Here is a 25,880-nt window from a genome sequence, read left to right as displayed (position 1 = left end):
GGGGTTCATCAGAACAAGCGTATCACCCTGGGGAGCATCGGTGTTGTTTGTAAAGAAGAATAATGGGTCGATGATGATGTGCATCGATTATAGGGAAATTAATAAAATGATAGTAAAGATACCCATTACCCTATATTAACGATCTATTTGACTAGCTACAGGGCACACAGGTTTTCTCCAAAATCGATCTGTGATCCGGGTATCATCAAATGAAGGTTAAATCATAGGATGTACCAAAGACAGCTTTCCTTACTAGGCATGACCATTATGAATTTCTGGTTATGCCTTTCGGTTTGACCAATGCTCCGATGACATTTATGAACCTGATGAACAGTGTGTTCTACGAGTACTTAGATCAGTTCGTGGTTGTGTTCATCGACATCATCCTAGTTTATTCAAGGAGCCCTGCAGAGCATGAAGCTCATTTGCGACTAGTACTTCAGGTACTTAGAGAAAAGAGGTTATTTTCTAAATTTAAGAAATGCGAGTTCTGGCTGGAACAAGTTGCATTTTTGGGACATGTAGTGTCCAAGGATGGAATTTCAGTGGACCCAGGAAAAGTAGAGGCGGTAGTTGATTAGGCGTGACCGAAGAATGTGTATGAGGTTAGAAGTTTCCTAGGTCTGGCAGGTTACTATCGCCGGTTCGTCGAGATATTTTCTAGACTATCAGGTCCTTTGACATAGTTTACGAGAAAGAACAGGAAGTTTGAGTGGGCTGGTAAGTGCGAATAGAGCTTTCAGGAATTAAAGCAGCGACTAGTCACTGCCCCAATGTTGACCATTCCATTGAGAGATGGTGGGTTCGTGCTCTATAGTGATGCATCTCAGAAGGGACTCGGGTGCGTCTTGATGCAATAGGGAAAAGTCATTGCATACACTTCTCGCTAACTCAAGGAGTACAAGAAGAATTATCCTACGCACGACTTGAAACTGGCAGTAGTAGTTTTTGCGTTAAGGATCTGGAGGCACTTGTAACGACCTGCCTATTTTTGCTAGATATTTTTTCCCACATAACAACATTTATAATAACCCTGATAACCTGCTAAAACTAAACTAATCATAATCAACCCAGACTCGTGGGTACCGAGGATATACCTGTCATACATCTCTGATACCTAAGCAACGGAAATCATAAATTACATACATGTCATCCAACACCAAACACAATACCAGAGTTCTATTGAATCTATCATATATATACATACATCCTCAAAAAGACCAAAAATCAACCTAGGGTCATAACCCAAAAACCAATCTGAGCCTAACTCAACTACTTACCCTTCTAACAAGGTAGTTCAGTCAACCTCTACTGCTGTGGAGCTTTATCCGGTTTTCTACATGGATTTCCTGAAATATTTGTAATGCTGGGGTGAAACACCTCTCAGTAAGGGAGATAAACTAACATCAATGTGTAGCAACATGAGTATTAATGTGACCTAAACATGAATTGTACTTAGTTGTATAACATGTAAAATTACCTATATAGTTTTTGAATAAAACATGATTTGACATAACATAATATAACATACTAAATTTATATACGTGTAAATCATCTTATATAACTGTACAATACTGAAATAATATTATGGATGGATAGCTAGCTAATGTCATGTCTTACCCCCCCCCCCAACATGAGAGGGTTGTGCGGCCCGATGGCGGGACCTAGCAATGGCTGGCCGACCACGCTAAGTCAACATAAGTCTATAAGTACGATGAGTTTGCCCCACGTGGTCCAAACTACCAGTGGGACACCTACACTACCATGAAGCCACATTGACTATCATCTCCCACACTCTATTTGAGATGTGTGGTAGTACTAACATAAATATAATCTTGAACATATAGCTATGGTACCGTGCTTCGTGAAACTAAACTAAGTCATCCGGGTTTTGATAACATATAATACATTTTATGATACTAATACATAATTGTTTTATATTTCATAGAAATATCTGACGTGATCATATTTTTATGAATTTTGACATAACATACATGATTATGACATTTATACCAACATAAATCATGACATCTATGCCGGCATATCATAACGTATAAATCATGGTATTTGTGCCAACATATCATATCGTATAAATCACGGCATCTGCTCCGGCACATCATATCATATAAATCACGGCATCTGCGCCGACATATAACATAACATACTGAATCTTGATATTTCTATACTGTTAACGTATTATTTAAAAATCATAGTTCCTATACTGTTTTTATGGTTTTTCTGAAAACTATTATAACATGTTTATTCTAGGAAATTATAATATTTCGATATAACATAATTTTCATGGAAAATCATACTTATGCCACACAAATGTGAATATTATTCTAAATATAAAATCTGAACTGAAACCATGTTTTCTGCTAAAATGTATAAGATCATTTTCCCTATTCAACAGCAGTATCCCAAACACTGTATTATATCATACGTAATTTTTGAAAATAAATGTTGTATAATAATAAATAATTTCATGAAAATACTGACTTAATTTATTCACTTACTTGACTTATTGAGAAGCCCACAAAATCAACCAAACTTGCTCCGGTGGTTTTCCTAGTTCAACACCCTGTAATTCACATTTTCCCCCACAAAACTCCAGTATTATCTCACCTAATACATTTTCCTCAGTCTAGAAATACCAAATACCTTATAAAATTTAAAATAACCAACTTACCCAAATTTTGGGATGGTGCCCAAGTTGACCGAACCAACAATCTACTTCAGCAGACTTGTAAAGAATCTTCCCAAGAGTAGCGTGGTGGCTTCTGATCATCGAACCGGTGAAGAACGAAGCTAGAAACCTAGAGAGAAGGTGGGAGAGACGAATTCTAGATAGAGAGAAAGAGGATTTTTGCATGCATGTTCTCGCTGAAAACCCGAATTTGGGATATTTATAAAGTGTGACCTCATCAACGAGTCCAAGAAGGGAGTTTGTTGACGAACACTTACCCTTCATCGATGAATTTCAAGTTCTGAAATCAGCTCTCTCAATAAGTTCTCATCGACGAGACACGTGTCCACGTCAACGAGCCCAAGTAGGCTACTCGTCGAAGAACACTCTGCCCTCGTCGACAAGACCCTGCTAAGTCCCCCTTGGAATTTTCCTTTTCTTTCCTTTCTTTATTATTTAGTTACTATAATTCTTCGAGTCTCTACAGCACTACCTATACGGTAAAAAGTCCAAGATATTTACTGATCATAAGAGCATTAAATACTTTTTCATCTAGAAAGAGTTGAACATGACGCAGCGGAGATGACTTGAGTTAATTAAAGACTATAACTGTATCATTAGTTACAACCCAGGAAAGGCTAATGTGGTAGCTGATGCTTTAAGTCAGAAGTCGGTGGGTGTGTCAGTTTCAGCAGTTGTTGTACAACATAAGATTAAGATGGGCCTAAAGAGGTTGGGTGTAGAGTTAGTAGAAGGGAATTCCCAAGCGTTCATTTCCAGTTTGATAATCCGGCCAACCTTGCATGAGAAAATTAAAGTCGTTCAGATGAAAGATGCGGAGTTGATGAAAATTGTGGAGAAAGTACGGAGTGAGCAGCAACCGGACTTCAATGTTTCTGAGGATAGAGTTCTCAGATTTCACGTCAGATTGTGTGTACCTAACGATGCGAAGATTAAAAATACGATTCTGAAGGAGGCTCATCGCTCTCTCTATATTGTTCATCCGGGAAGTACGAAGATGTATAGAGATCTGTGAGAATCATTCTGGTGGAGTAACATGAAGAGAGAGATTGTCAGATTTGTATAACAGTACCTAACATGTTAGCAGGTAAAAGCAAAGCACCAGAGGTCAGCGGGACCACTTCAACCACTTGATATCCCTAGGTGGAAGTGGGAGCATATCTCGATGGACTTCGTATCGGGATTGTCTTTAGCGATGCATGAACAGAATGTCATTTGAGTAATAGTGGATCGACTGACGAAAAATGCACACTTCGTTCCAATCAGAGTCAGTTATTCTATGAATAGGCTGGCAGAGCTTTATGTGCAGGAGATTGTATGTCTTCATGGCGTCCCAGTTTCCATTGTTTCATATCGAGATCCACGGTTCACCTCTTAGTTCTAAAAGAGTTTGTAGGACACCTTGGGATCTCAACTCATTTTCAAAACTGCGTTTCACCCGCAGATGGATGGGCAGTCTGAGAAGACCATTCATATTCTAGAGGATATGCAGCGAGCGTATGTGCTGGATTTTGGGGATAGTTGGATTCGCTATCTACTGCTCGTTGAGTTTGCGTATAATAACAGTTATCAGGCCAATATGGAGATGACACTATATGAGGCTTTATATGGTCGTCGGTCTTGATCTCTGTTGTACTGGGATGAGGTAGACAAGCAACAAATTTTGGGATCAAAACTAATTCAGCAGACCTCTGCAAAGGTTAAGCTTATTAGGGAGAAGATTAAAACAGCACAGAATCGGCAGAAGAGCTATACGGATACTCGCCGATGGGAGTTAGAGTTTGAGATTGGTGATATGATATTTTTTTAGGATTGCTTTGATGAAAGGGGTGATGAGATTTGGAAAGAAAGACAATTTGAGTCCTAAGTACATTAAGCCATTTGAGATCTTGGAAAGGATTGGTCCAGTTGCCTATCGAGTGGCGTTACCCCTATCGTTGTTTAGAGTTCATGATGTTTTCCACGTATCAGTGCTGAGGAAGTATGTGTCAGATCCTTCGCACATGATAAGTTATAAGTCTTGGGAGATCGGGGATGCTTTGGCATACGAGGAGGTACCAGTTTAGATTCTGGATTGGAAAATACAGGAACTGCGTACTAAGGACATACCGTTATTGAAGGTACTGTGGTTAAATCACGCATTAGAGGAGGCTTCTTGGGAGTTAGAGATGAAAATACGTCAAAAATATCCACATCTTTTTAGAGATACTTAGCGCTAGGCAAATTAGTACGGCGGCACAGGTAAGTGTTGGTTTTGTGTGTAGAGTGAGTAAGGTAGGTTTGTTTAGTTTATCAGTTGTTTAAGGTTTTAGTACATGTATGGTCTTTGGAGAGTTTTGTATGGATATTGTAATCTCCCAAGACATTGTGTGTAACTATGGTATTCCTTCGCCATAAGTGAGGGTATTTAATAAACTGGGGATAGGGCCGCTATATGGGTGGCTACTAACTCTTCTGTAGAGATGGATTGTGAGTTAAGGATGTAATCGATAATAGTTAGCAAATTTCGAAGACGAAATTTTTATAAGGGGGGAGATTGTAGGAACCCGAGCATGGAAAATAAAAGAAAATAAATAAGGAAGAAAGAAATAAAGGAAAAAAAAGGAAAAAAAAAAGAAATTGGTTTGGCCGGCCCAAACCATCGACGGTTTCACTGAGCTGGGAAAAAATCGTCGATGGTTTCAGTCAACTAGCAAACCGTCGATGGTTTTCCTGCGAGCCTACTTACTTAAAGGCAAGGCATATTTTTCATTAACTCAAATATTTTCACTCTCTCTCTCTTTTAGGGTTTTTGGACTCTCTCTCTCTCTCTCTCTACTCTCACTCTCTCCTGGCTCTCTCTTTCTCCCATAGGCTCACCTGAATCTTGTGATCACTCTCCGATCACTTTCCTCTCCTTTCTCGGCTTGCCGATTTGTTTTCGACGACGGATCAAAAAGCTAGAGTTTTGGATTTTCGGAACGTTAGCGGTCTATTTTTCAAGAATAGGTAAAGGGATTAAGTTAAGTCAAGTTTTTATCAAATTTGAACCGATTAAAAGGTGTTATATGTATTGATACCTATAGTTTCAAAGTTATTTCAAAAACTGACCGTTTAAAATGGATTTTACAAATATAGGATATATGATACGGTATTTTGAATAAAATGAATGGTGAAAAGTTTGCTTATAAACTAAATATATTATAAGTTGCTTTTTTGTTATTTATGGATTATGTTTAAATACTGAAATCGTGTGGTAGGTGAATAATCGGTATAATTATTGTGTAACCGAATTTGGGTATGGTTGTTAAAATATCTTGTAGAATGGTGATTTATACTAGATGTGAAAATACTGAAATGTTTGTGAAACTATTGGAATTGTTTGTGAAACATACTGGAACTGTTGATGTAAAATACTTGGTTTTATTTGACGGTCGGGGTGGCAGGTTGTATTTGATGGCCGTTTGTTAAATTACTAGAACTATTTGTGAAACATATTGGAATTGTTGATGTAAAATACATGCTTTTATTTGACGGCTGGGGGTCAAGTTGTATTTGACATCCGGGGGCCAGGTTTTATTTGACGACCGGGGGCTAGGTTTTATTTGATGACCGGGGGCCAAGTTTTATTAAATGACGGGTTTTATATGAAATGAGTTTATACTAGAGTTATTACTTAAATTGTATGATATAATTTAAAAACCCTGCATACCAGTTGTATTGTGAACACGGTACTATTGCTAGGGAATTACTATTTGACCATGTGTGCCCACACCGTAGTGGAAGTGTAGGGTGGTTTCAACTGATTGGCCTGTGTAAGGGTGAAGTACCTTCCCTGGGGTCCAGACCAGGAAGTGGTAAGGCAATCGGACCTGCAATAGGGTTGTGGATGCCCGCAGACGCATTTGTAGATGATTACTTTGACTTTGTCTGGGTTAATCCCAGAGGGCAAAGTCCAGCCTTCGGGCCGCACAACCTGTCATGGGAGTTAAGCATGTCATTTAGTCCCAATGAGTATCTTTTATGGATATATGTTGATTTATGTAAATGGTGTTATTTGTTTATTGAACTGGTTTATACTGTGAAAATGAAAAAGGTAGTTTCAATGATGTAGGGTGAGTATAATGTAAAAATGCTATTTTCGGTTAAATGGAGAATGGGTTGTTTTCTATATACACTAAACTCATACTAGCCACACACTGATATTAACTTAATATGCCTTATTGAGAAATGTCTCACCCCAATATACAAATCATTTTTCAAGACCATCTCGAGATGGAGCTTAGCAAGCTCCGACGCTGGGTGATTGCTAGTTTCTGTTTGTGAGTGTTTGTAAGAACAATAATGTATTTAAGTTATTTCTGATGTCCCCAAATGTGTATTATGGTTGTATGGACTAAGTTGTTTTTTTTTTTTGTATTGTATTATGGTCTATAATATGGATATTTGGAAATCTTTGTGTATAAAGTTAGTTTAGAACTTTGGTAATATATTTTGGAGAATGTATCATTTATTTCTGCTGCATTTATATAATAAATATGGTATTAGGAACACAGACATCACTAAAGTAGCATCCTGAGCCCCACGTGGTGAGTCAGGGTGTTACAAAAATTCTAATACTTGACAAGCGTATTTAAATAATACTCATTAATATATGAAAAATAGTCTTTCCCAGTTGTTTATAAGCATTGCTATTATAGCTAATAGGATGTTTAAACAATCCCAACTTAACACAATTGGGTGACCAGCAACTCGCTCAATACATCATATATACACACAAACACTACAATTGTAATTGTTTTAAAATATTAAATTAAATTTAGAAAAGAATAAAAATTTTATACCTTTTTAAAAAGGTCAAAGGAAGTAAATGTCGCTTACTCTATGTTTGGAGACTCCAAATCTTAAATTTGGAGCTATATTGGATTTGCATAAGATGTAACATATAGTTGTATTGAAATTTATCAAAATCTATTCAAATTCAAATTTAAAGTCCAAAATTCATACTTTCAAACACTACCTTAAAGTTGTTCATGGTCAGGTTTGGACCAAAATCTAACTAGTCCTGTAATACCCCGAACCTGCCAAGTGGGGCCCGAGGTGTCATGTATTCCTTTCACAGATCTCTGATACCATAAATATCATCCAAGTAGCGGAATATAATTAAACATCCTCAAATAAAATACCAAAGTACTTATTTATACAACCCAAAAAGATGTATCCTTCCATCCATATTACAAAATTAGGAAATAAAATAAACAAAATACATTTGAATTCTACAACCACTCACTCTAAGCTATACTCTCACCCCATCTGGAGCTCTCTAGGCTCAATCACGAGACGGTTCTGAAAAATAAGTTGTATGATGGGGTGAGACACTTCTCAGTAAGGATGTAATAAATTATCATCAGTGTGTGGCCAATAAGTTTAGTGTATACTAAATATAACCATTTGTTAATCAACAACAACAACTGTTAATACATTTATAGACTATACTCACACATACATTATTATTTATAAGCGAGAGTTCCTGAGAATTTGGGAGATTACAAGCTCATAACATGTAACGCCCCTTTACTCTGATACCTTATGTAACCTTGCCAATTTAGCTTTGCCGTGGCTACAACTGATACCTATAAGGACACTCGTCTTACTCAGCAAGCCCTTGGGTGGAGAGTTTACTTTACCCCAATCACACGTAATGCCATAGTATAAAATACGTATAATACTTTACTAAAAATAACTTTCACGTGCAAACTATAACTCACACCTATATAAATACTATAAACTATAAGCTGTTAATATTTTTGCAACTATAAGTTGTATACAGTAAATACTTTACAACTATACTCTGTGAATTGTAATTTCTGGAATACTCTACTTTGTTATACTCTGTTAAATATGCTTTGTTTTCATATACTTTATTATGTTATAGTTTGGTTAAATCTACAAATATGAATATAAGAGAACTCACTCCCGAATGGATAAATGACATGCTTCCGCCCATGAAGGGTTGTGCAGCCTGTAGGCTGAACTTAACCTTAGCCGGCCTGCCACCAAGTTAAGTCAACTATACTGTATGTCTGCTAGTACGAATGGTCATCCTATAGCTAGTCTAGACTCCAGGTGGGAACTCTACACTTTACTGGCCCAATCGACTATTCAATACCAACACTCTCTTTCAGAGACGTGTGGTTGCACTAAACTCTTCATTACTGTAACTACGGTACCGAGTGTTCTGTGGTTCATCGGAGTTCTTAAACTACACTTTACAATTTAATAAAACCACCTGTGGTCTATACGCCACTATAAACAGTTACTATACATGCATTGTTTTCAACCATTTTAGAAAATATATAACACCAACACAAGTCCAATATACCATTATATCAAACTATAAACTCATAATTTTAATTAAACAATAATACTCTTCCTCATGCCACACGATTTGAGTGTTTCTCATAATTATATAAACTATTGGAAAATCGGTCGTTCTATACTCCATATCTATTTTACTAAAAACATAGGCTTAATCATCTTCACTATTTATCTAACTCAAAATATGTATTTTAAAGGAAAAATGGAGATAACTAACCCTACTTACTTTAATTCTTTACAAAATACGCATAATAAATCAAACCAATAATTTTAACCGATCAAATCATTTAGAAAATTTACTACAATAATCCAGAAATCACATACTTTAATTTAATCGGTTAAACTTTGAAATACAATTATTATAAAATTCCTAAGCTCACAAATGCCAGTTTAATCAACTCATAATAATAATAATAATAATCATCATCATCATCATCATCCAAAATTCAATTTTCATATGCCAAAATATTCAGAAAAACATATATATAATTCCTGTAGTCTCATTATAATTTAATCGGTTAATTTATAAAAATTCCTGACATAATTTATTCACCTTACCATAGCCTTAGAGTGGTACTTAGGAAGCTCAAACCTAAAATTTGCTCCGATTAACTTGCTAAGGATCAAGTCGGGACCTCATGGTGGTATTCGTTTTTTGATTCAGCTTACAGATGGAGGAAAAATAAAGAGAGAAAAAAGGAAGCCTGAGAGAGAGAGAGAGAGAGAGAGAGAGAGAGAGAGAGAGAGAGAGAGAGAGAGAGAGAGGAAAATGAGAGAGGCTTGCAAGTGGGGCTTGTTTAGTTTCAGAATTCAATTTGAATTCTGATCTCTGGAATGTTATGGATGGTTCAGAATTGATCCTATCCATACTATATATATATATACAAAAATAAATTTTATATCATTATTAATTTTTTTATTTTTTATTTAATTTAATAAAATAATAATTAATTTTAATTTTAATTTTTTTAACACTTCCATGCATATAATTTTTGGGTTGTTACAAGTCCATCTCTTTGATTTGGTGAAAATCTATTTCTAAGTCAAATCCAATATATTTTAGTTTATCTTGAATCAATTTAATTACCAGATGAGTTGGGTAGTGTTGATAACTTTAGTTTTTTTAAAAGAAGAATAAGAAAAATTAATATGGAACATAAAGTTACAATTTTGTAAATTCATACCCTTGAAAATACTAGTATAAAAGTGTCATTCATAATTAATATATATAGTATTTCTCATCTAAAAAAACATTAATATCACTTGTATTATTGCTTGATTGATTTTCTTTGAGAGTTTAGCATTAAAGTTCTTCCACCGATTTCACTTGATAAATCTTGTGTGGGAAGACTTTGAGGGTTGTGGTTCTTGCATTTTCATTGCAAGATACCAAAACCTATATTTTTATGTGCAAAATTTTTTTCAAAAGCTAGTTTTTCAAACACTTCATTGAGCTTTGCATATTGAAATATCTTATTGAGTTTGTTTGAATCAACTTGCTTAGTATATTTGAAACACTGATCTGATTTTGTATCATTCATGTGTTGTGTTTCAAATCTTGTTTTGATATACACTCTAAATTTGGACTGATAATCTATACTTGATTGAGTGTTTAGCACACATTAGAGCACTGAGCATATTTATATATCATTCGTGCTTGCAATATTGATTGAGTTGTACTGGTGCACATATCTACTTATGTAGAAGTGTATTTTCGTATACAAATTTTATACATATTGGTTGTATTCCAGGCGCAGGCCTGAAGAGGGAGACTAACCCTATGGAATAGTCCCAGACTGGCTTAGACCCGATTAATAAAGTTATGTGCGTCATCCTGGTAAAGCGTGTTGGTTGAGGTCAACTCCTTGAATTGACCTGGTTGTAACCGGTGCTGCTCTACCCGTTAAGTGAGCCTTAGTGGAATCCTTGTGCTGGTGTAGCCAAGGCGCGGACGTAGGCAATTTGGCCGAACCTCGATAACATATTGCGTGTACTGTTTACTTTTCTGCACTTTACTTTTATTGTACGTGTATGTTTATTTGTTAATCACATAAATTGACCCTAGGCTTGTGTAATACTATTGTTAAAACCAGTAGACCTAGACGATAAATTATAAATACCCAATTCACCCCCCCTCTTGGGGTTGCACTAAAACTAACATAATATTTAAATCCCCTTATTATTATTATTATTATTATTATTATTATTATTATTATTATTATTATTATTATGCATTTATATTGTTTATATTTGATTTAGAACGAGTTGCGTGGTTGCACACTCAACTCGTAACCCAATCTATATATTCAAGCTATTTCGAATTGGACCTGCCAACAACTCACACAAAATTTAAAATTATTTCTTAAGATTGAGTTGGGTTGACTTTAGTGAGTGAAGTGGGTTGAACAAGTCTTTAAACAATTCTAATTGCACTCAAGGAGTGTAAATGGGTTAAGTTTACTCAGACAAACTTAAGTTGCTTCATAACTCAATTTGACTCAATATATGCAAACTCAACTTCAAATAGGTGTATAATCGTTCAAGTCAAGCTTCAAGGTTAAGATTTTCAAGTTGAGTTGAATTTAATTACCCTACTATACAGACTTGGCTCGACTTAAATATACTCCAAATAGGCATAGTGTTGTAAAATATGTATATTTATGTGAATGATTATCTAGATAATAGGTTACAACCTTGGTATGCACACATAATGGTTCATCATGTGGTTAGCTTTTGGAATATCAATGTATTTGCCTATATAAAGACATATTTTACAGCAAAATGAGATAATAAGATAGTAACATTTAGTTCCTAAAAAACTAGACTATTGAATTTCTATAGTTCCAAAGTTTCTTTTTTATATTCCTCTTTTATTTCATTTACAACACATAAATTTTTTTTAAAATGTAATTTACTTAAACCTTAAATATGGAAACCAAATACATAAAGTAAACTAAAAAAAAGGGAAAAAGGAAAAGGGAGGGTGGAGAAGAGAGACGCGTTTGCCCTCTCTCTCTCTCTCTCTCTCTCATTCATTTCTGGTATTGGAATTGTTTTGTAGTTACTCCATCCTCTTTCCTTTTCCCCTTGGAATCCCATATATTCATTACAAATCGAAACGACACGCCTCCCCTTTTGTGGTTGCATTCTCTCTCTTTCTGGGTAAAATTCTCTTTCCTTTTTGAAGTTTAGATCTCTTCAGTTGTTTGTTTGTTTTTCGGTTTTTTTTTTAATTTGAAAAAATTCATTAATTAATTAATAAAATTCGAATTTTGTGTTTGTATTTTCTTCCCATTAATTATTGCAATTGTGTGATATATAATCTTCTAATGTTGATTTGCGATGACGACGACGCATCCGGATTTTTCTGTTGTGTCTGATTTTGGGTTTTTAGATACTCGGTGGTGATTTGTGGCTGCGGTGGCTTTGTTTCAATCGTCTTGGTAGGGTAGAACTCTTCGATTACTTGTCCCATCCGTATCTGATGATCCCTCTCTATTTTTTTCTTCTTTTTTTTGTTTCCAATGTTTCGGAGTTCGTCTGCTTGTTATCAATTTGATCTATGAATTTGTTGTGAATGAAGGTATCTAACCAATTTGTAATTTTGCTTATTTCATCATCGTCAATTATTATTCCTTGATTTTGTTTCTTGTTTTTGTTGTCATCTAAATTTAAAAATTCTTTTTTGCTAGCTAAGTTTGAGAGGTTCTTGGATTTGAATTTTTCTGAAATTCCATAAAACTCAATTATGAAATTGTATTTTGTATAAATCCACACAATTTCAAATCTAAGGCTCGAGATTGTTTGGTCATGAAATTATGAAATTTCATTTCTTTGAATAGTAAATTGCGGTTGGAGCCTGAGTTTCATCGCTCAGATCTGCTAAAATCATACAAAAGCTTGAATATTTTTTATTGTCGTAATGTTGTGATATTGAAGAGGGTAGTTGAGGTTCTTTCTTGATTAACTGTTTGTGTTTGATGCACTGCTTGCTTCTTGTGATGCAGAGAGATGGAGGAAGCTGTGGGTGGGAGGTATTGGTGTCACATGTGCTCTCAGGTGGTGAACCCTATTATGGAAGTTGAGATCAAATGCCCCTTCTGTCGAAATGGATTTGTGGAGGAACTAAACAGCAGCACAAGGGATAATCATCCTCATGATAATGATACTCACCCTGATTTAGGCTCAGATCGAGCCCTCTCCCTCTGGGCTCCAATCTTGTTGGGCATTATGGGTGGTCCCCGTCGCCGTCAAAGATTGATACATGGATTAGAAGATGATGAGGATGAGAATGATGGTGATGAGGGACAGCACAGGGGAAGGGGAGAGACAGAACTTGATCGGGAGCTCGACTCGATCATCCGGAGGCGGAGAAGAAGCTCTGCTACCATTCTTCAATTGCTTCAAGGCATTCGAGCTGGAATGCCATCCGAATTGGAGAATCTCGAGGGCAATAGAGACAGAGAACGCTTCATTCTAATTAATCCCTCCAATCAAACTATCATTGTTCAAGGTTCCTATGATTCAAATCAAGCCCAAAATCCTAATCAGAGCCGAGTTGGATCCCTCGGGGACTATTTCATTGGCCCTGGATTAGATTTGTTACTGCAACATCTGGCAGAGAATGATCCAAACAGATATGGCACTCCACCAGCACGAAAAAAGGCAGTGGAAGCAATGCCCACTGTGACGGTGGAGGAGCATGTGCAATGCTCAGTGTGTTTGGATGATTTTGAGATCGGGGCAGAGGCAAGGGAAATGCCCTGCAAGCATAAATTCCACAGTGGGTGTATTCTGCCATGGCTGGAGCTTCATAGTTCTTGTCCTGTTTGCAGATTTCTGATGCCTGCTGAGGAATCCAAGTTGGATTCCTCCGATAGTAATGGTAACAGCAGGGGGGAGAGGAACAGCAACAGTCATAGTGGTGGTGGTGGTGAAGGGCAAGAGAATGGGGATGTGAGGAACGGAAATGGGAGAAGATTTTCAATCCTGTGGCCATTTAATGGGTTGTTTTCCTCAGGTGGTGGTGGGAATTCTTCCTCTGTCGGTTCTTCATCATCATCAAATTTTCGTGGAGGTGCTTCTCGCACAAATGAGAGTTGAATTTTAATGAGTTCATTCGGGTATTTTTTTTCTCTTCTTTGTTGTTTGGATGTCAATGCCTTGCTTATGTAAATAGTGTTTGACTAAATCTAAATCTGGGAAGTTGCATGTTCCATATTTATTTTACTTGATCTGAATTTAAAAACTACAAATTTCCATCTCTCTAGGACCATCTCGTCTAAGCTCCGTTTATTACTTGATTCTGGTTTTCTTTTCTTTGTGTGGTTTCTTTGAGGCAACTCAAAATGCTGTAAATGATGGAATGGACTTTCTGCCTATTTGAATTGGTATTATGTAGATAGACGTGGAGCCATTTAACATGGACCAACTCTTCGTGATGATATACACTTTCATAATATGCCCATGTCAAGAGTACCACTCCTTCCCACTTGCTTATAGACTGGAAGGTGCTGAATATATGTTCTCCCATATAAAACTAAATAAAAGATTGGAAGATTAGGGATGGTGGTTTTAGAGTAGTAGCTTGATGCACTATCATTTAGATATCACCTCTTAACTGAATTCACTTTTGGGCCATGAATTCTCAGGGAAAATATAATAATAGAATTCCTAATCAAGTCTCCTCCGAAAACAGGAACCAAATCAAAATAGTAAAAACAAAAAAAAACAAAAAAAAAAAAAGACAATTTCCCCTCATCTGAAAAATCTACTCTCCACCTTTAATCAAAGTGGCTGAAAAGAAAGAAGCCCATCAAAATGATCTTCACGTCACGGTTGAGATCTTGATTACAGAAGCCGATCCAATTCGGTGAAGAGCCACAACAGAATCACCATTCTTACATAGACAATTTTCCTTCGCATGTTGAATGGCAAATTCCAATGCTTCTTCGGTTGACTCTGCATGAGAAGCCCTTGCAGATCCTGTGCTTAAAAGTGGAACCAATCCCCGAAAAATAAGGCTATGCCTTGCCGGAGCTTCATCACTGCACGACCAATCAAAGGAATCAGTCTTTATTTCAGGAACAACCACAGACAATATAGGCATACCAGGCCGGTATTTAGCAACCAACTTAGCAGTACTTCCTCCTCTGGTCAGGACCAATATAAGAGCTGCCCTAGAAGAGTTTGCTGTTCTAACAGCAGAAGCAGCCAGACTCTCTAAGGGGCTCATAGGAACCGGTGCATTTTCCATAATCCTTCTGAAGACATCTCCGTAATTGAGTGTGCTTTCTGCTTCTATGCAAATCTTAGCCATAGTCTGAACTGCAAGTTCTGGGTAAGCTCCAGCAGCTGTTTCACCACTCAACATCACACAGTCTGTACCATCTAGAACTGCATTGGCAACATCGGTGGCTTCAGCTCGAGTCGGCCTAGGAGATTTTATCATGGATTCCAGCATCTGGGTTGCAGTAACAACAGGTTTTCCTTGGATGTTGCACTTGTAGATCATCACCTTCTGTGCCAAAAAAATCTTTTCAATTGGAATTTCCATGCCAAGGTCACCTCTTGCCACCATAAATGCATCTGAATTGGCAAGGATTTCATCAAAATTTGCCACCCCTTCTTGATTTTCAACCTAATGAATCAATAGAAAAATTAAAAGATATGGGAAAGGAGAAATCTACAACAGTTGTACTTTTGTCTTTATTTTTCTTTTCTAACATGGGCTATTGTTCAACCAATCTCAAGTCTCATCCTGATACTTATTTTTTATATTTTGGTGAATTTCAATCATTCTAACTGGAAGATAATTCCCAAATTCAACTAGTTAGTTGAGCTAATCAAGACAACTAAAATTGTTGCACAAAATTAAACAAACCTTTGACATAAGAAGGATATTTTTTGCATGCTTTCCTAGCAACTTTCGAACTTCAACGAGGTCTGAACCTTTGCGAACAAATGACAAAGCAATCATGTCTATTTTATTGGGGATTCCCCATTCTAAGATATCTTCCTGATCTTTCTCTGTCAAAGTTGGGAGGTCCACAATAATCCCAGGAAGATTGACATTCTTCCTCTCGCCAAGAACTGCAGAGTTCTCACAACGGCATCTTACCAGACCTGATTCTATGTCACACGAGAGAATTGTAAATGTGATTGTGCCATCAGAACATAGTATCACACTCTGTGGCTTTACATCCTCAGCCAACTTGTTGTAGCTCATGCAAATCATGTTCTCATCGCCCTTAATGCTATAATCAGTTGATATTGTGATCTCTTGTCCCTGTTTTAGATTGATGGGCTTGCCATCCTTCAAAAGCCCAGTTCGAATCTCCGGACCCTGTGATATTGTAAAATGAAATGAGCAGTTGAAGTACAAGAAATTTTCTTAGCTTTGAATTTATCGACCTCACCCTCTAAAATCTTGCCCTTAGGGATGGCTAAATGGAGGGAAAAAAGCTTGAATAACATGGAAGCTATTTTGTGTGTGTGTGTGTGTGTGTGAGAGAGAGAGAGAGAGAGAGAGAGAGAGAGGATAGTCAGGATTTCAAGCGTTCAACAAAAATGCATTTGGGGCCTTCATTATACGAAGGCAACTAAATGATGAGGATTTTTACCACATATGCAACATTAATATTCAGTTCTTGGTAGTGTAATAAGGGTCAACAATAAAAATGTAATGAAGGGTGATCACATTTTTTTTTTGTTTTTTTGTATAAGAGAAAATTTTATTAAAAATTGAAACAAAGTACAAGAGAAGAGGACAAGAAGTACTGGATAACGGTGCAACTATAAAAATCAATAATAGAAACATTAAAATAGAGTTGTCTTCTAATCCCTTTGAAGGTCAAAGGGTGATAAACTCTAGGGAAAAAAAAACACAAGAGTGGACCCAAAAAGAAGCCTAGAATGGAGGGTGATCACATCCTTTAAGATCACTTGTTGAGAATATATTTTGAGGGTTCTTAGTTCGTAGCACACTAAATCAATTTTCATGAACCTTCTAAGTTGGTGCAATTCAGAAATTGGAAATGAAGAAAAACTTCACTGGGACTTTAGAAAGCAAGCGAATGCAATGGTAGCTTAGCTATGAAAGTGACAATATTAAATACCAAATGTTATATTTCACGATAGATCCTTCCCATCAAATCGACACTGAAGCAAGTGTGCGGATATTTAAAGAGTCTGAGAGCCATGACCATTGAACAAACATGGAAAAAGATCGCCTCCATAATAAGTACCAACAAAAAATTAAAAATAGGAAGAAGCATCCAACCAAGGTTGAACTCCTAAAATCTATGTCCCTCTGACAGTAAATAACCAAAATAAAACTCGCACAATGGAAGAGAAGAGAGGAAAGGGACCTCAATCTGTGACCAACAAAGAAGATAGCAAGAAATAATTGGAAACTATCGTGCATAAAAGGACGAACCCATCTCATGAGGACCTAATGACTGTTCTCAGCCCACAAACCTCAGAGATCAATCACAAACATCAACATCAACATCAGATATCAATCACACGGAACAGGTCAATTCTGAAGACTGCCCCCCACTCCGCCGTAAAAGCAGGAGGGGAAGGATCCAAATTCACATCGGAAGAAGAAACAAAATCAACCAACCCCACCCCCTTCAGAAAACGCCAAATCGAGTCAAAATCTTTTTCATTGAAAAAGCAAATCAAAACAAAGTCCTAAAAACTAGAAAGCCCTTAATATTAATATAAATAGAGATATAGGCATACCTTGGTATCGAGCATGACAGCACAGAGAAGGCCGGTGTTGTTCATGGCGGCCCTGAGATTATTGAGGGTTTCCTGGTGGTAGGCGTGAGATCCGTGGGAGAAGTTGAAGCGGGCGACGTTCATGCCTGCCCTCAAAAGCTTCTCCACCATAGGAACAGACCTTGACGCTGGTCCCAGGGTGCAGACAATCTTGGTCTTAGGCTTCTTCCCCACTCCCACTTGGCTGCTCATCATTTCCGTTGTTCTTATTCCTTCAAAGCTCTCTCTGGTTCTCTATTAGGGATGAATGATGCTTCAGGTATTTATAGCAGCAGGGGAATGGACCCGGAAGGGAAGAGAAAGATTTCGTGCAGGGTGAGAATAGATGCCTTTCTTCGGCGGGAAGTATGTTTATATATGTTACTGGTACTGTTAAAGGAGAGGTAAGGAAGGAAAGTATGAAAGAATTTTTTTTTTTTTTTTTTTTTTTTTGGTTATAAGGAAAGTTAAAAAGAAAATAAAAATATAATAAATTAATGAATAAAAATATGATTTTAATATTTTTTTAAATTAAATTTTTATTTTAGTGAAAAATAAGTTTCCTTCTTATTTTCATTTCCTTTTTCCAATCAAAATTCTTGATCCAAATAGGTCACAATGATATTATCTCAAATTTTATGAGATTTCTTTTTTTAAAATTATAATTATAATTATAATATTTTTCCTTCAAATTTGTGCTTTCTTTTTCTTGTGATTAGGTTCATACTATTTATTTAATATAAAATAATTTTTATAGTGTTAAATTATTAAGATGACATTCTCCTTTCAAACTATTTTCCTGTCAATAAGACAGGCATGCATGTTTCCTTCCATTCCAAAGGAAAACACCCGCCGTATGACATGCCTGTGTCTGTGTTTTTCAACGATAATAGAATTCAAGTACATTGCCAACTTCTCATATGGGGGTATAAATTTGTGAGAAAAAGCATGTTTTACCCTATGCACACCCAACCATATGTTTGGTAATTTTGTATCACCTACAAAACCCAAGGAACTCGAATGAAAAGCATTTGAATATGAATATATAAAGCAGCCTTTTGGTGATTGACGACGACCATCCATGTTCATTCACCTTTGCATCAAACCCAGTTTGGCAAATTGCTGTGGGCCGAAGCCCATTTTATCTTTTATTACCAACTTCATCTCTTGCTATTATTAGTGGCCTGCACAATGCGTATAATTTTCTAGATAAATCTGTGGGTATAATTTTGAGATAAATCTATTATTTGCTGTGCTTAAAAATGCCCACCATATGGGTATTCTAGAAGCAAGTTTTTACAAGTTGTCAAAGGGTACATAGTGGTTCGTGGGAATGAGGGGGGATATAGAAAATTGGGAATCTGTGTTGCTTTGGAGCCAGCCAACCTGTAGCTCCACCGTTCCCATTTTTTTCTTCGAATTGCAACCATAGATCTCCGTTCATTCATTCCATTTGCCTGTCTATAATTCATCAATTATACATCACACTGTCAGGTTCGTTACACAAATGGGCAAATGGGCATCTTTCCCATTTATTTATTTACGAACTAGTGAACTACAACATCACATTAAACCACACCTTGCCTCTCGCCGTACAGACAGAAACAAACAAACATATCCCCTCTCTCTGACCATTTATTTATTTGCAACATTAACCCTCCCCTGCCTCTCGCTCCCACGGAAACAGAACAAAACAAAACAAACAACATCCCAGCTGCACCGCTCTTTTTTTTCACTCACATAATTCCAAGCTTCCCCAATCTCAACTCCTCGCACCGCGAGACACTTGATACAGTTGAGAGAGAGAGAGAGAGAGAGAGAGAGTAAAAATAATAAATAATTAAAGTTCCATAAAAACTAATATATTCTTGTAAGCCCAATTTCAAAATGTTTCACAACAGCAACAGTGCCATCCTCAGTGATTTTATTATTCTAAACCTCAATTCAACATACTCCCAACATTATCAGAATTTCGTGGACCTCTACTCACAATCTCTCATGCTCAAAAGCCTCAGTCCACCCCTCCCAATAAAACAACTGCCATTAAATCAATGTCATCCACAAATCATAAATTCTTAACGAGGCTACCTTCGATTGACAACCTGACAAAAAAGGCTGCACCATGCATCTAAATATCATTCAAGATGATTCTCCCTGAAAATGACAACAGAGAATTGTTTTAGGAGGTTAGCACAATCTGCAGCAACTCCGTGACACAATCAACTTAAGCATTCAGCATACTCCGTAACATTTTTTACTGGGTCAGTTCCATAAGGACGGTTTAAAGCTCGTCATGACTCTCTGGCAGTTCCTTGTTCATCGAGTCCAGTTTATGTTGTAATTCCTGTCACAATTACGCATTCTCACTAAATAAGATGGCCCAAATCAGAAAACAAGCCGGCAATAAAATGGAATAGGTACCTTAAGTTTTTCTTCTAGGCAAAGAGCAGGGGTATATAACAGAGCTACATATCTGCCATGTCATACAACAGCTTAGAGAGAGAGAGAGACAGACAGACAGAGAGAGACAAAGACAGAGAGAGAGATGTACTCGCATCGGCTTGGTTCATCCACATCAACAATCTCATTTTTCAACCCACATCTTAACCTGACCTGTGAAAGAAACACCCACTGAATTGCAGATCTTGAAATGGTCATACATAATATCTGATTTGTCAACAGTAAAAATTGCTCTCGACCCCACCCATCCCACTTCTAATGCCAGGTGTCAACACATTATCACAAGGGCTTGGGCCTCAAATTGGGGATTGCCACGTTAGACCCAAATGTATTGGGAGACAGAATTTATTACAGAACACAAAAGATGGAATACCTTGGTAGATTTATTCATCCCATTATGATACTAATTCAAATCTTCTAAGGAAAATTGAAAGGCCAAAATATGTTCACTCATTATGTCCTAAATGTGCTGAAGCATCTGCTTGAACTACATTGACCATTTCAAAAGCACATTCATGCATTACATTTCAGAATTTATATAGTGAGTCTCACCACAAAAGAAATTGATTCGCAAACTGTCATTTTAACATTGTATTCAGTACCTTTAAGCTTCTATCAGGTCCATTCCAGCATTTATCCCCATTTGAGAATAGCATGACTCTGTACGAGTCCTCCAATTTCTCCCAGTGCCTAATTTTAATAAAAGATGGGAAGAACTGATCAGATTATTAAAATGAAATAAAACAGATGGGTGCAAATAAACAGTCATTTAATATGATGGATTTAAGATTTGGTACAAATGGAACAAAGTCTATATTCAATATGTCCAATGGCTGAAGGTAAATAACCAGGAATGCAGTGTATTTTAAAGAGTTGGTCATCCCTGCAGCTCTGCTAACAGTAGAGGCCATGCGAAGGGTATATTCGCCCTTAGATGGACCAATCATTTGCATTCCAACAACTAGGAGAACTCCTGATCTAGAAATGATTCACACAATCCTTATTTTCTACTTAAAAAAATATGGCATGCAAGGGAAACAATCCAAAAATAATTTGATTGATTGGACAGCTGAGAGATGCCAGATTCATTTATGACCTAGATCTCCTTGATGGAAGAACATGTACCCCCAAATAGCATAATCAAAATCACTAGTACCTAAGAACTTGGGAATATGTAAGTTAGGAACAAATGAATGCCAGACACCCACCCCAATCGAGTTGTACTGTGGCCCTCCACCTGGGAAGCTTGTTTAAATGGGCAAACTTTGTAAACATACCTGAGGCAAGAATATTCAAGATGGCACTCAAAATATATAAATAAGTAAATATTTCAACGTGAACTTCCTTAGAAATCCAAGATGCTATATGAACTAAAATAAACAATATAAAAAAGAAGAAACTAGTAACTTGGTCTGCTTGCTCTCAAAACAACGGTCATAAAATGAATAGAACTCCTTCTCTGGCCCTGTAATTTTATATTTCACCACATGGAGTTAAAGTTAATGAGTAATGACCACACAATAGAATATATGTTGCAGCAGCAGAACAAGTAACAATTTTTTAATCTACTTACCAAAATCATGCTTTAGCTTTTGTGTCAAGCTCGATATTCTTGTTTGCATTTTTGACAACCTGGCACTGGATTCATCATATTCCTTGCGTACACGAGCAGCCTCTGTTGAAGAATTAATGCAACAAATAACGTATTTCCATTTGTGCATTCTGTCATCGAGAGTTAAACAACATAAAATATTTGACTTTTACCTGATTTATCCACTGGAATCTGGAACAAATTTACTGCCTGTAAAATGCTTCTTACAGTCTGTTGTATCTTCTCTAACCAAGTTGGATTACTTGAGGTTGTTATATCTATATGTGTACTATTTGTTAAGAGTATTCATCATTCATCAAATAAATGAAAAGACTTGTGCAAAGAATAAATGTTAATAACGGATTCGAAACCTGATGAATCTGTGTCATTTTCCAAATCAGATTTGTATGAAGAACTAGAATCATCATGGTCTTCTACAAAATCATCTATCTGGTCTTCTACATCATCATCATCATAACTATGGTGGTCATCATCAGTTTCTGAAGCATACCCATCATATTCTTCATCATGAGTGCTATCTTGACTTTCTTCCAGACCTTCATGAGCACTATCTTTCACAGCATCATTTTCGGTAGTTTGCCGCTCAGAATTTTCTCCTGTCCATCGAGAAGCAACAAGGCGACCCAGCTCCTCTCTTGACAAGTCCTCAGTATTTTCAGATGCACCCTCCACCTGCAGACATTAAATCACAGCAGTTGTCAATTCACAAAGATAAGATGGTCATATCTTGCAGCATAAAAATTTAAAAAAAATTTTATATATATTTAAAAGGTGCAATTTCAAGCATAGCATAGTTTTAATACTTTTAGCCTCGCCTCACCAAATGTGGAGGCAAGGTTCCATACATCATACTCTTCCTAAACCTCAGTATGGTGTAGAAGCCTTATACACTGAGGCTATGTTTGGTTTGCGGAATGCCTATTCCTAAGAATAGATTAATTTTAGTAGGTTAAATACAATTAGTTATACAAAAATTATGTTATCACTATACAATAAATAACAATGTGAAACATTTAATGAGTCCATAATAAGGAATAGACAAGGACTAACTATTCCCAAATTTCATCATGCAGACGCCTATTCCTTTCTTATTGCATGTTTAATGAAATAATTAGGGATATATAAAGAATAACTATTCCCTTGATTCCCAAAATGAAATAAATGAGCAGGAGTGAATTTCTTATGAGTGCGCTGGAGCTATATAGGGAGAATTATTGATCCAGGACTTAATCAGGACACACCTTGCTTCCACCATCAAGAGTAGCTTCATGCACAACTGCAGCCTCCTCCTTCACATCATCTGCATCATGCTATGCCCAGAAAGAAATTTATGTCCAAGAACATATCAGAATCCTCTACATGGCCATATCTAAACAATCATATTTCAGTATGACCATGTTCGTGAAAAAAAAAATGCACAATGACAAACTCCTCAATTACCTGCTTCAATGGATCTTTTAGAGATCCTTCATTTCCAGAATCATAGCCATGCGCAACTTCAACTGCTGGTTCATCATGTGTTGCATCCTATTAAAAAAGATAATTAAGATTATAAATAAAAGTTTATTTCATTACAGAGTACTATTGACAATGGCCTTTGATAAATCCAACAAATATAGATATGAAGAATATCCATAAATATGTATGTATGTATAGGAAACAATTGTTGCATACGTACATCTGTGCAGAACAAAATGCAGACCACCAAGCACATTGAAGGAGAGTATTGTGCAATTTAAGATGCAGTTCACTTTGACAACATTAATTTGGCAATAGAATTGTCTTCTTCTATCCTCTTATTTTCCTTTCTCCAGACAAGTAAAATAATGAATTGAAAATGAATTTTATCAATTGCCAAACTATTCAAAAAGCAATTGACAAAATATGCAGGAGAACTTCAGCAAATTTAAATGAATGTTTCCATGTATTAAGAATTTGTCAAGCACTTATTCCAATTCGCGGCTGCATAAGTACGACAAAAGTGATAAACTTAATCCCAAATACACCAACTCAATCAAGTCTAAGTGCTCCAATTTATTAATATTAATCTTTTTTTTCTATTAAATCATACCCCAGCCTGTCACTCTTTGCAACCTAAACTCACATCTATTTTTATCATCAACTACCATCCGCGACACTTTCAATTTAAAGTCATATCACACTTTCAAATGTCTATTCCAAGAACACCTTTGACTCGCCTTCAGAAATGTTAGTCATCTAGTTCCACATAGCAAAAGAGAGATTTATATACATACATGCATACACACACATTTAGAGAAAGTGTGATGTATACACTCAAAACACATGGGCACATATGATGCAGCCACATATTCATACATGCGTGCATATAGTAAATTCCCTTTTAATTTTACAATATCCTTAAAATTAAAAGGGAAGTTTTATAGGACAGCTACAAGACCAGCTATGCTATATGAATCAAAATGTTGGGCAACTAAGAAACAACATATCCAAAAAAAATAGAAGTTACAAAATGAGATTGTTAAAGTGGATGAGTGGCACAACTCTAAAAGATAAATTAAAAAATGAACACATTTGTGATAAGTTAGACATAGGACAGATAAGCGACAGGCAGTTTGAGCACCTGCAACGCAAGCCATATAATGTACAAAAGAAAGGGATAGTTAATGTTAGTGGCAATATAAAGAGGGGGTGTGAACCTAGAACAACTTGGAATGAGATAGTAAGGATTTATCAGCCCAGCATCGCACAGATTAGCAGAAAAAGATTCATGCAGCCAGACTTAAAGCTTGGTTATTGTGAGGTCATCAGATGGTGTACTAAAAGTGGTACAAGGGGACTCGTGAGCAAAAATCAATACTTTCAATAGATAGGTTGCTATGGTCTGCAAAATGGAATAGGCAAGGCATAGAACAAATGAATGGGAAGGGGTGTCATTCCAAGGCAAATTATGTTGGTGGTATCCCAATAAATGAGGAATAGACAATAGATGACCATTCCAAAAAATTACGAAGGGAATATGTATCCTAGCTATTCCATTTAGTTTGAACTTTAAACAACTCTTGTATGTCACCTTAAAATAAAACCCACTTTTACTTTGTCAACTATTGTGAACTTAATTGTACAATAACTATTCCATTTCCACACTACTACATTCTGCAAAATGTAGCCACAGTTCCTAAAACATTTATATAAATTATTACTCACTAATTGTGGATACACTTACGAGTAAAAACATGGAAATTGTGGATACAATGATTAGAAGAAGAATTAATATAATTTGCCTTCAATAAACTAAGTGGGTGGGGGAAAAAGCTAGAAAAATCGATAAATCAGGATTTAAACCTTGGTACACTCGAAAAGAAAAACATAAGAATGGAGTAGGCATTATTATAGACAAAAACTTAAAAGATAGCGTTGTGGATGTAACTAGAGTAAGGGATAGAATTATAAAAATTAAGATGGTAATAGGACGGGAGATAATAAATATCATTAGTGCTTATGCTCCTCAAGTTGGCTTAGCAGAAAATCTTAAAAGACAATTTTGGGAAGATATGGATAGTATCATACAAGGCATACCGGGGACTGAGAAAATATTTATAGGAGGAGATCTGAATGGACATGTTGGAAGAGATAATAAAAATTATGAGAGGATACATAAAGGATATGGATATGGAGACAAAAATGAGTCTGGGGAGATGATCTTAGACTTTGCTATGTCATATGATTTTAGTATAATGAATACTTGCTTTAAGAAGAGAGAAGAACACTTAATAACCTTTAAAAATGGACAAAATAGAAGTCAAATAGATTTTTTTTTAACTAAGAGGGTAGATCGTTTATCATGCAAGGATTGTAAAGTTATTCCAGATGAAAGCCTAACCACACAACATAGAGTCTAATTGTTAGATATATGCATTCAAAAATGGAAGAAAAATGATAAAATAAACCAGTGTAAGAGAACTAGATGGTGGAACCTAAAAGAAGAAAATATAATAA

The 25,880-nt window shown here is 36.3% G+C and overlaps 3 protein-coding genes across 9 annotated transcripts in view; 1 reads left to right on the top strand and 2 right to left on the bottom strand.

Annotated features, from left to right (window-relative positions):
* The first annotated feature begins 12,014 nt into the window (after positions 1–12,014).
* On the top strand, positions 12,015–14,327 carry LOC131147791 (E3 ubiquitin-protein ligase SIRP1-like). 3 transcript variants are annotated; one of them, XM_058097365.1, is made up of 2 exons: positions 12,015–12,226; positions 13,072–14,327. In XM_058097365.1, exon 2 carries the CDS (start codon positions 13,076–13,078, stop codon positions 14,165–14,167), a length of 1,092 nt encoding a protein of 363 aa, XP_057953348.1. In that variant the 5' UTR covers positions 12,015–12,226; positions 13,072–13,075; the 3' UTR covers positions 14,168–14,327. The 3 variants fall into 3 exon arrangements, with proteins under 3 accessions (XP_057953348.1, XP_057953349.1, XP_057953350.1); XM_058097366.1 differs by having other exon boundaries at positions 12,062–12,507; XM_058097367.1 differs by lacking the exon at positions 12,015–12,226 and adding an exon at positions 12,278–12,647.
* Positions 14,328–14,694: 367 nt separating this feature from the next.
* LOC131147790 (pyruvate kinase, cytosolic isozyme-like) lies at positions 14,695–18,178 on the bottom strand. 3 transcript variants are annotated; one of them, XM_058097364.1, is made up of 4 exons: positions 17,813–18,152; positions 15,948–16,409; positions 15,176–15,704; positions 14,695–15,111 (listed from the first exon to the last, which is right to left on the bottom strand). In XM_058097364.1, exons 1-4 carry the CDS (start codon positions 18,044–18,046, stop codon positions 15,056–15,058), a joined length of 1,281 nt encoding a protein of 426 aa, XP_057953347.1. In that variant the 5' UTR covers positions 18,047–18,152; the 3' UTR covers positions 14,695–15,055. The 3 variants fall into 3 exon arrangements, with proteins under 3 accessions (XP_057953347.1, XP_057953346.1, XP_057953345.1); XM_058097363.1 differs by having other exon boundaries at positions 15,199–15,704; XM_058097362.1 differs by having other exon boundaries at positions 14,695–15,704; positions 17,813–18,178.
* A 1,482-nt stretch (positions 18,179–19,660) lies between these two features.
* The window catches only part of LOC131147789 (glucosidase 2 subunit beta), a 31,169-nt gene continuing 24,949 nt past the window's right edge, over positions 19,661–25,880 (bottom strand). Inside the window, exons 6-17 of one of the 3 annotated variants that reach the window (XM_058097359.1) lie at positions 23,343–23,429; positions 23,144–23,212; positions 22,253–22,574; positions 22,055–22,159; positions 21,864–21,965; positions 21,698–21,755; positions 21,499–21,567; positions 20,893–20,980; positions 20,382–20,443; positions 20,252–20,303; positions 20,072–20,174; positions 19,661–19,984 (exon numbers count right to left, since the gene is read on the bottom strand). In XM_058097359.1, coding sequence (XP_057953342.1) covers positions 20,112–20,174; positions 20,252–20,303; positions 20,382–20,443; positions 20,893–20,980; positions 21,499–21,567; positions 21,698–21,755; positions 21,864–21,965; positions 22,055–22,159; positions 22,253–22,574; positions 23,144–23,212; positions 23,343–23,429 — 1,077 coding nt within the window. In that variant the 3' untranslated portion in view covers positions 19,661–19,984; positions 20,072–20,111. The remainder of the gene's footprint in view (positions 19,985–20,071; positions 20,175–20,251; positions 20,304–20,381; positions 20,444–20,892; positions 20,981–21,498; positions 21,568–21,697; positions 21,756–21,863; positions 21,966–22,054; positions 22,160–22,252; positions 22,575–23,143; positions 23,213–23,342; positions 23,430–25,880) is intronic. The other 2 variants (XM_058097360.1, XM_058097361.1) reach the window with 2 other exon arrangements.

The sequence above is a fragment of the Malania oleifera genome, chromosome 2 (genome assembly GCF_029873635.1).
Source record: "Malania oleifera isolate guangnan ecotype guangnan chromosome 2, ASM2987363v1, whole genome shotgun sequence".
NCBI lineage: Eukaryota > Viridiplantae > Streptophyta > Magnoliopsida > Santalales > Ximeniaceae > Malania > Malania oleifera.
Note: the sequence above shows the minus strand (reverse complement) of the source record. Positions and strands in the feature narration are given on the sequence as shown.

Excerpts from the sequence above, each read along its gene's own strand:
- LOC131147790 (XM_058097362.1), bottom strand. The coding sequence starts at position 18,046 with ATGATGAGCAGCCAAGTGGGAGTGGGGAAGAAGCCTAAGACCAAGATT. Across the intron at positions 16,410-17,812 it reads CTGTCATGCTCGATACCAAG|GGTCCGGAGATTCGAACTGG; the intron begins GTATGCCTATAT and ends ACAATATCACAG. Across the intron at positions 15,705-15,947 it reads ATATCCTTCTTATGTCAAAG|GTTGAAAATCAAGAAGGGGT; the intron begins GTTTGTTTAATT and ends TTGATTCATTAG.
- LOC131147791 (XM_058097365.1), top strand. The coding sequence starts at position 13,076 with ATGGAGGAAGCTGTGGGTGGGAGGTATTGGTGTCACATGTGCTCTCAG.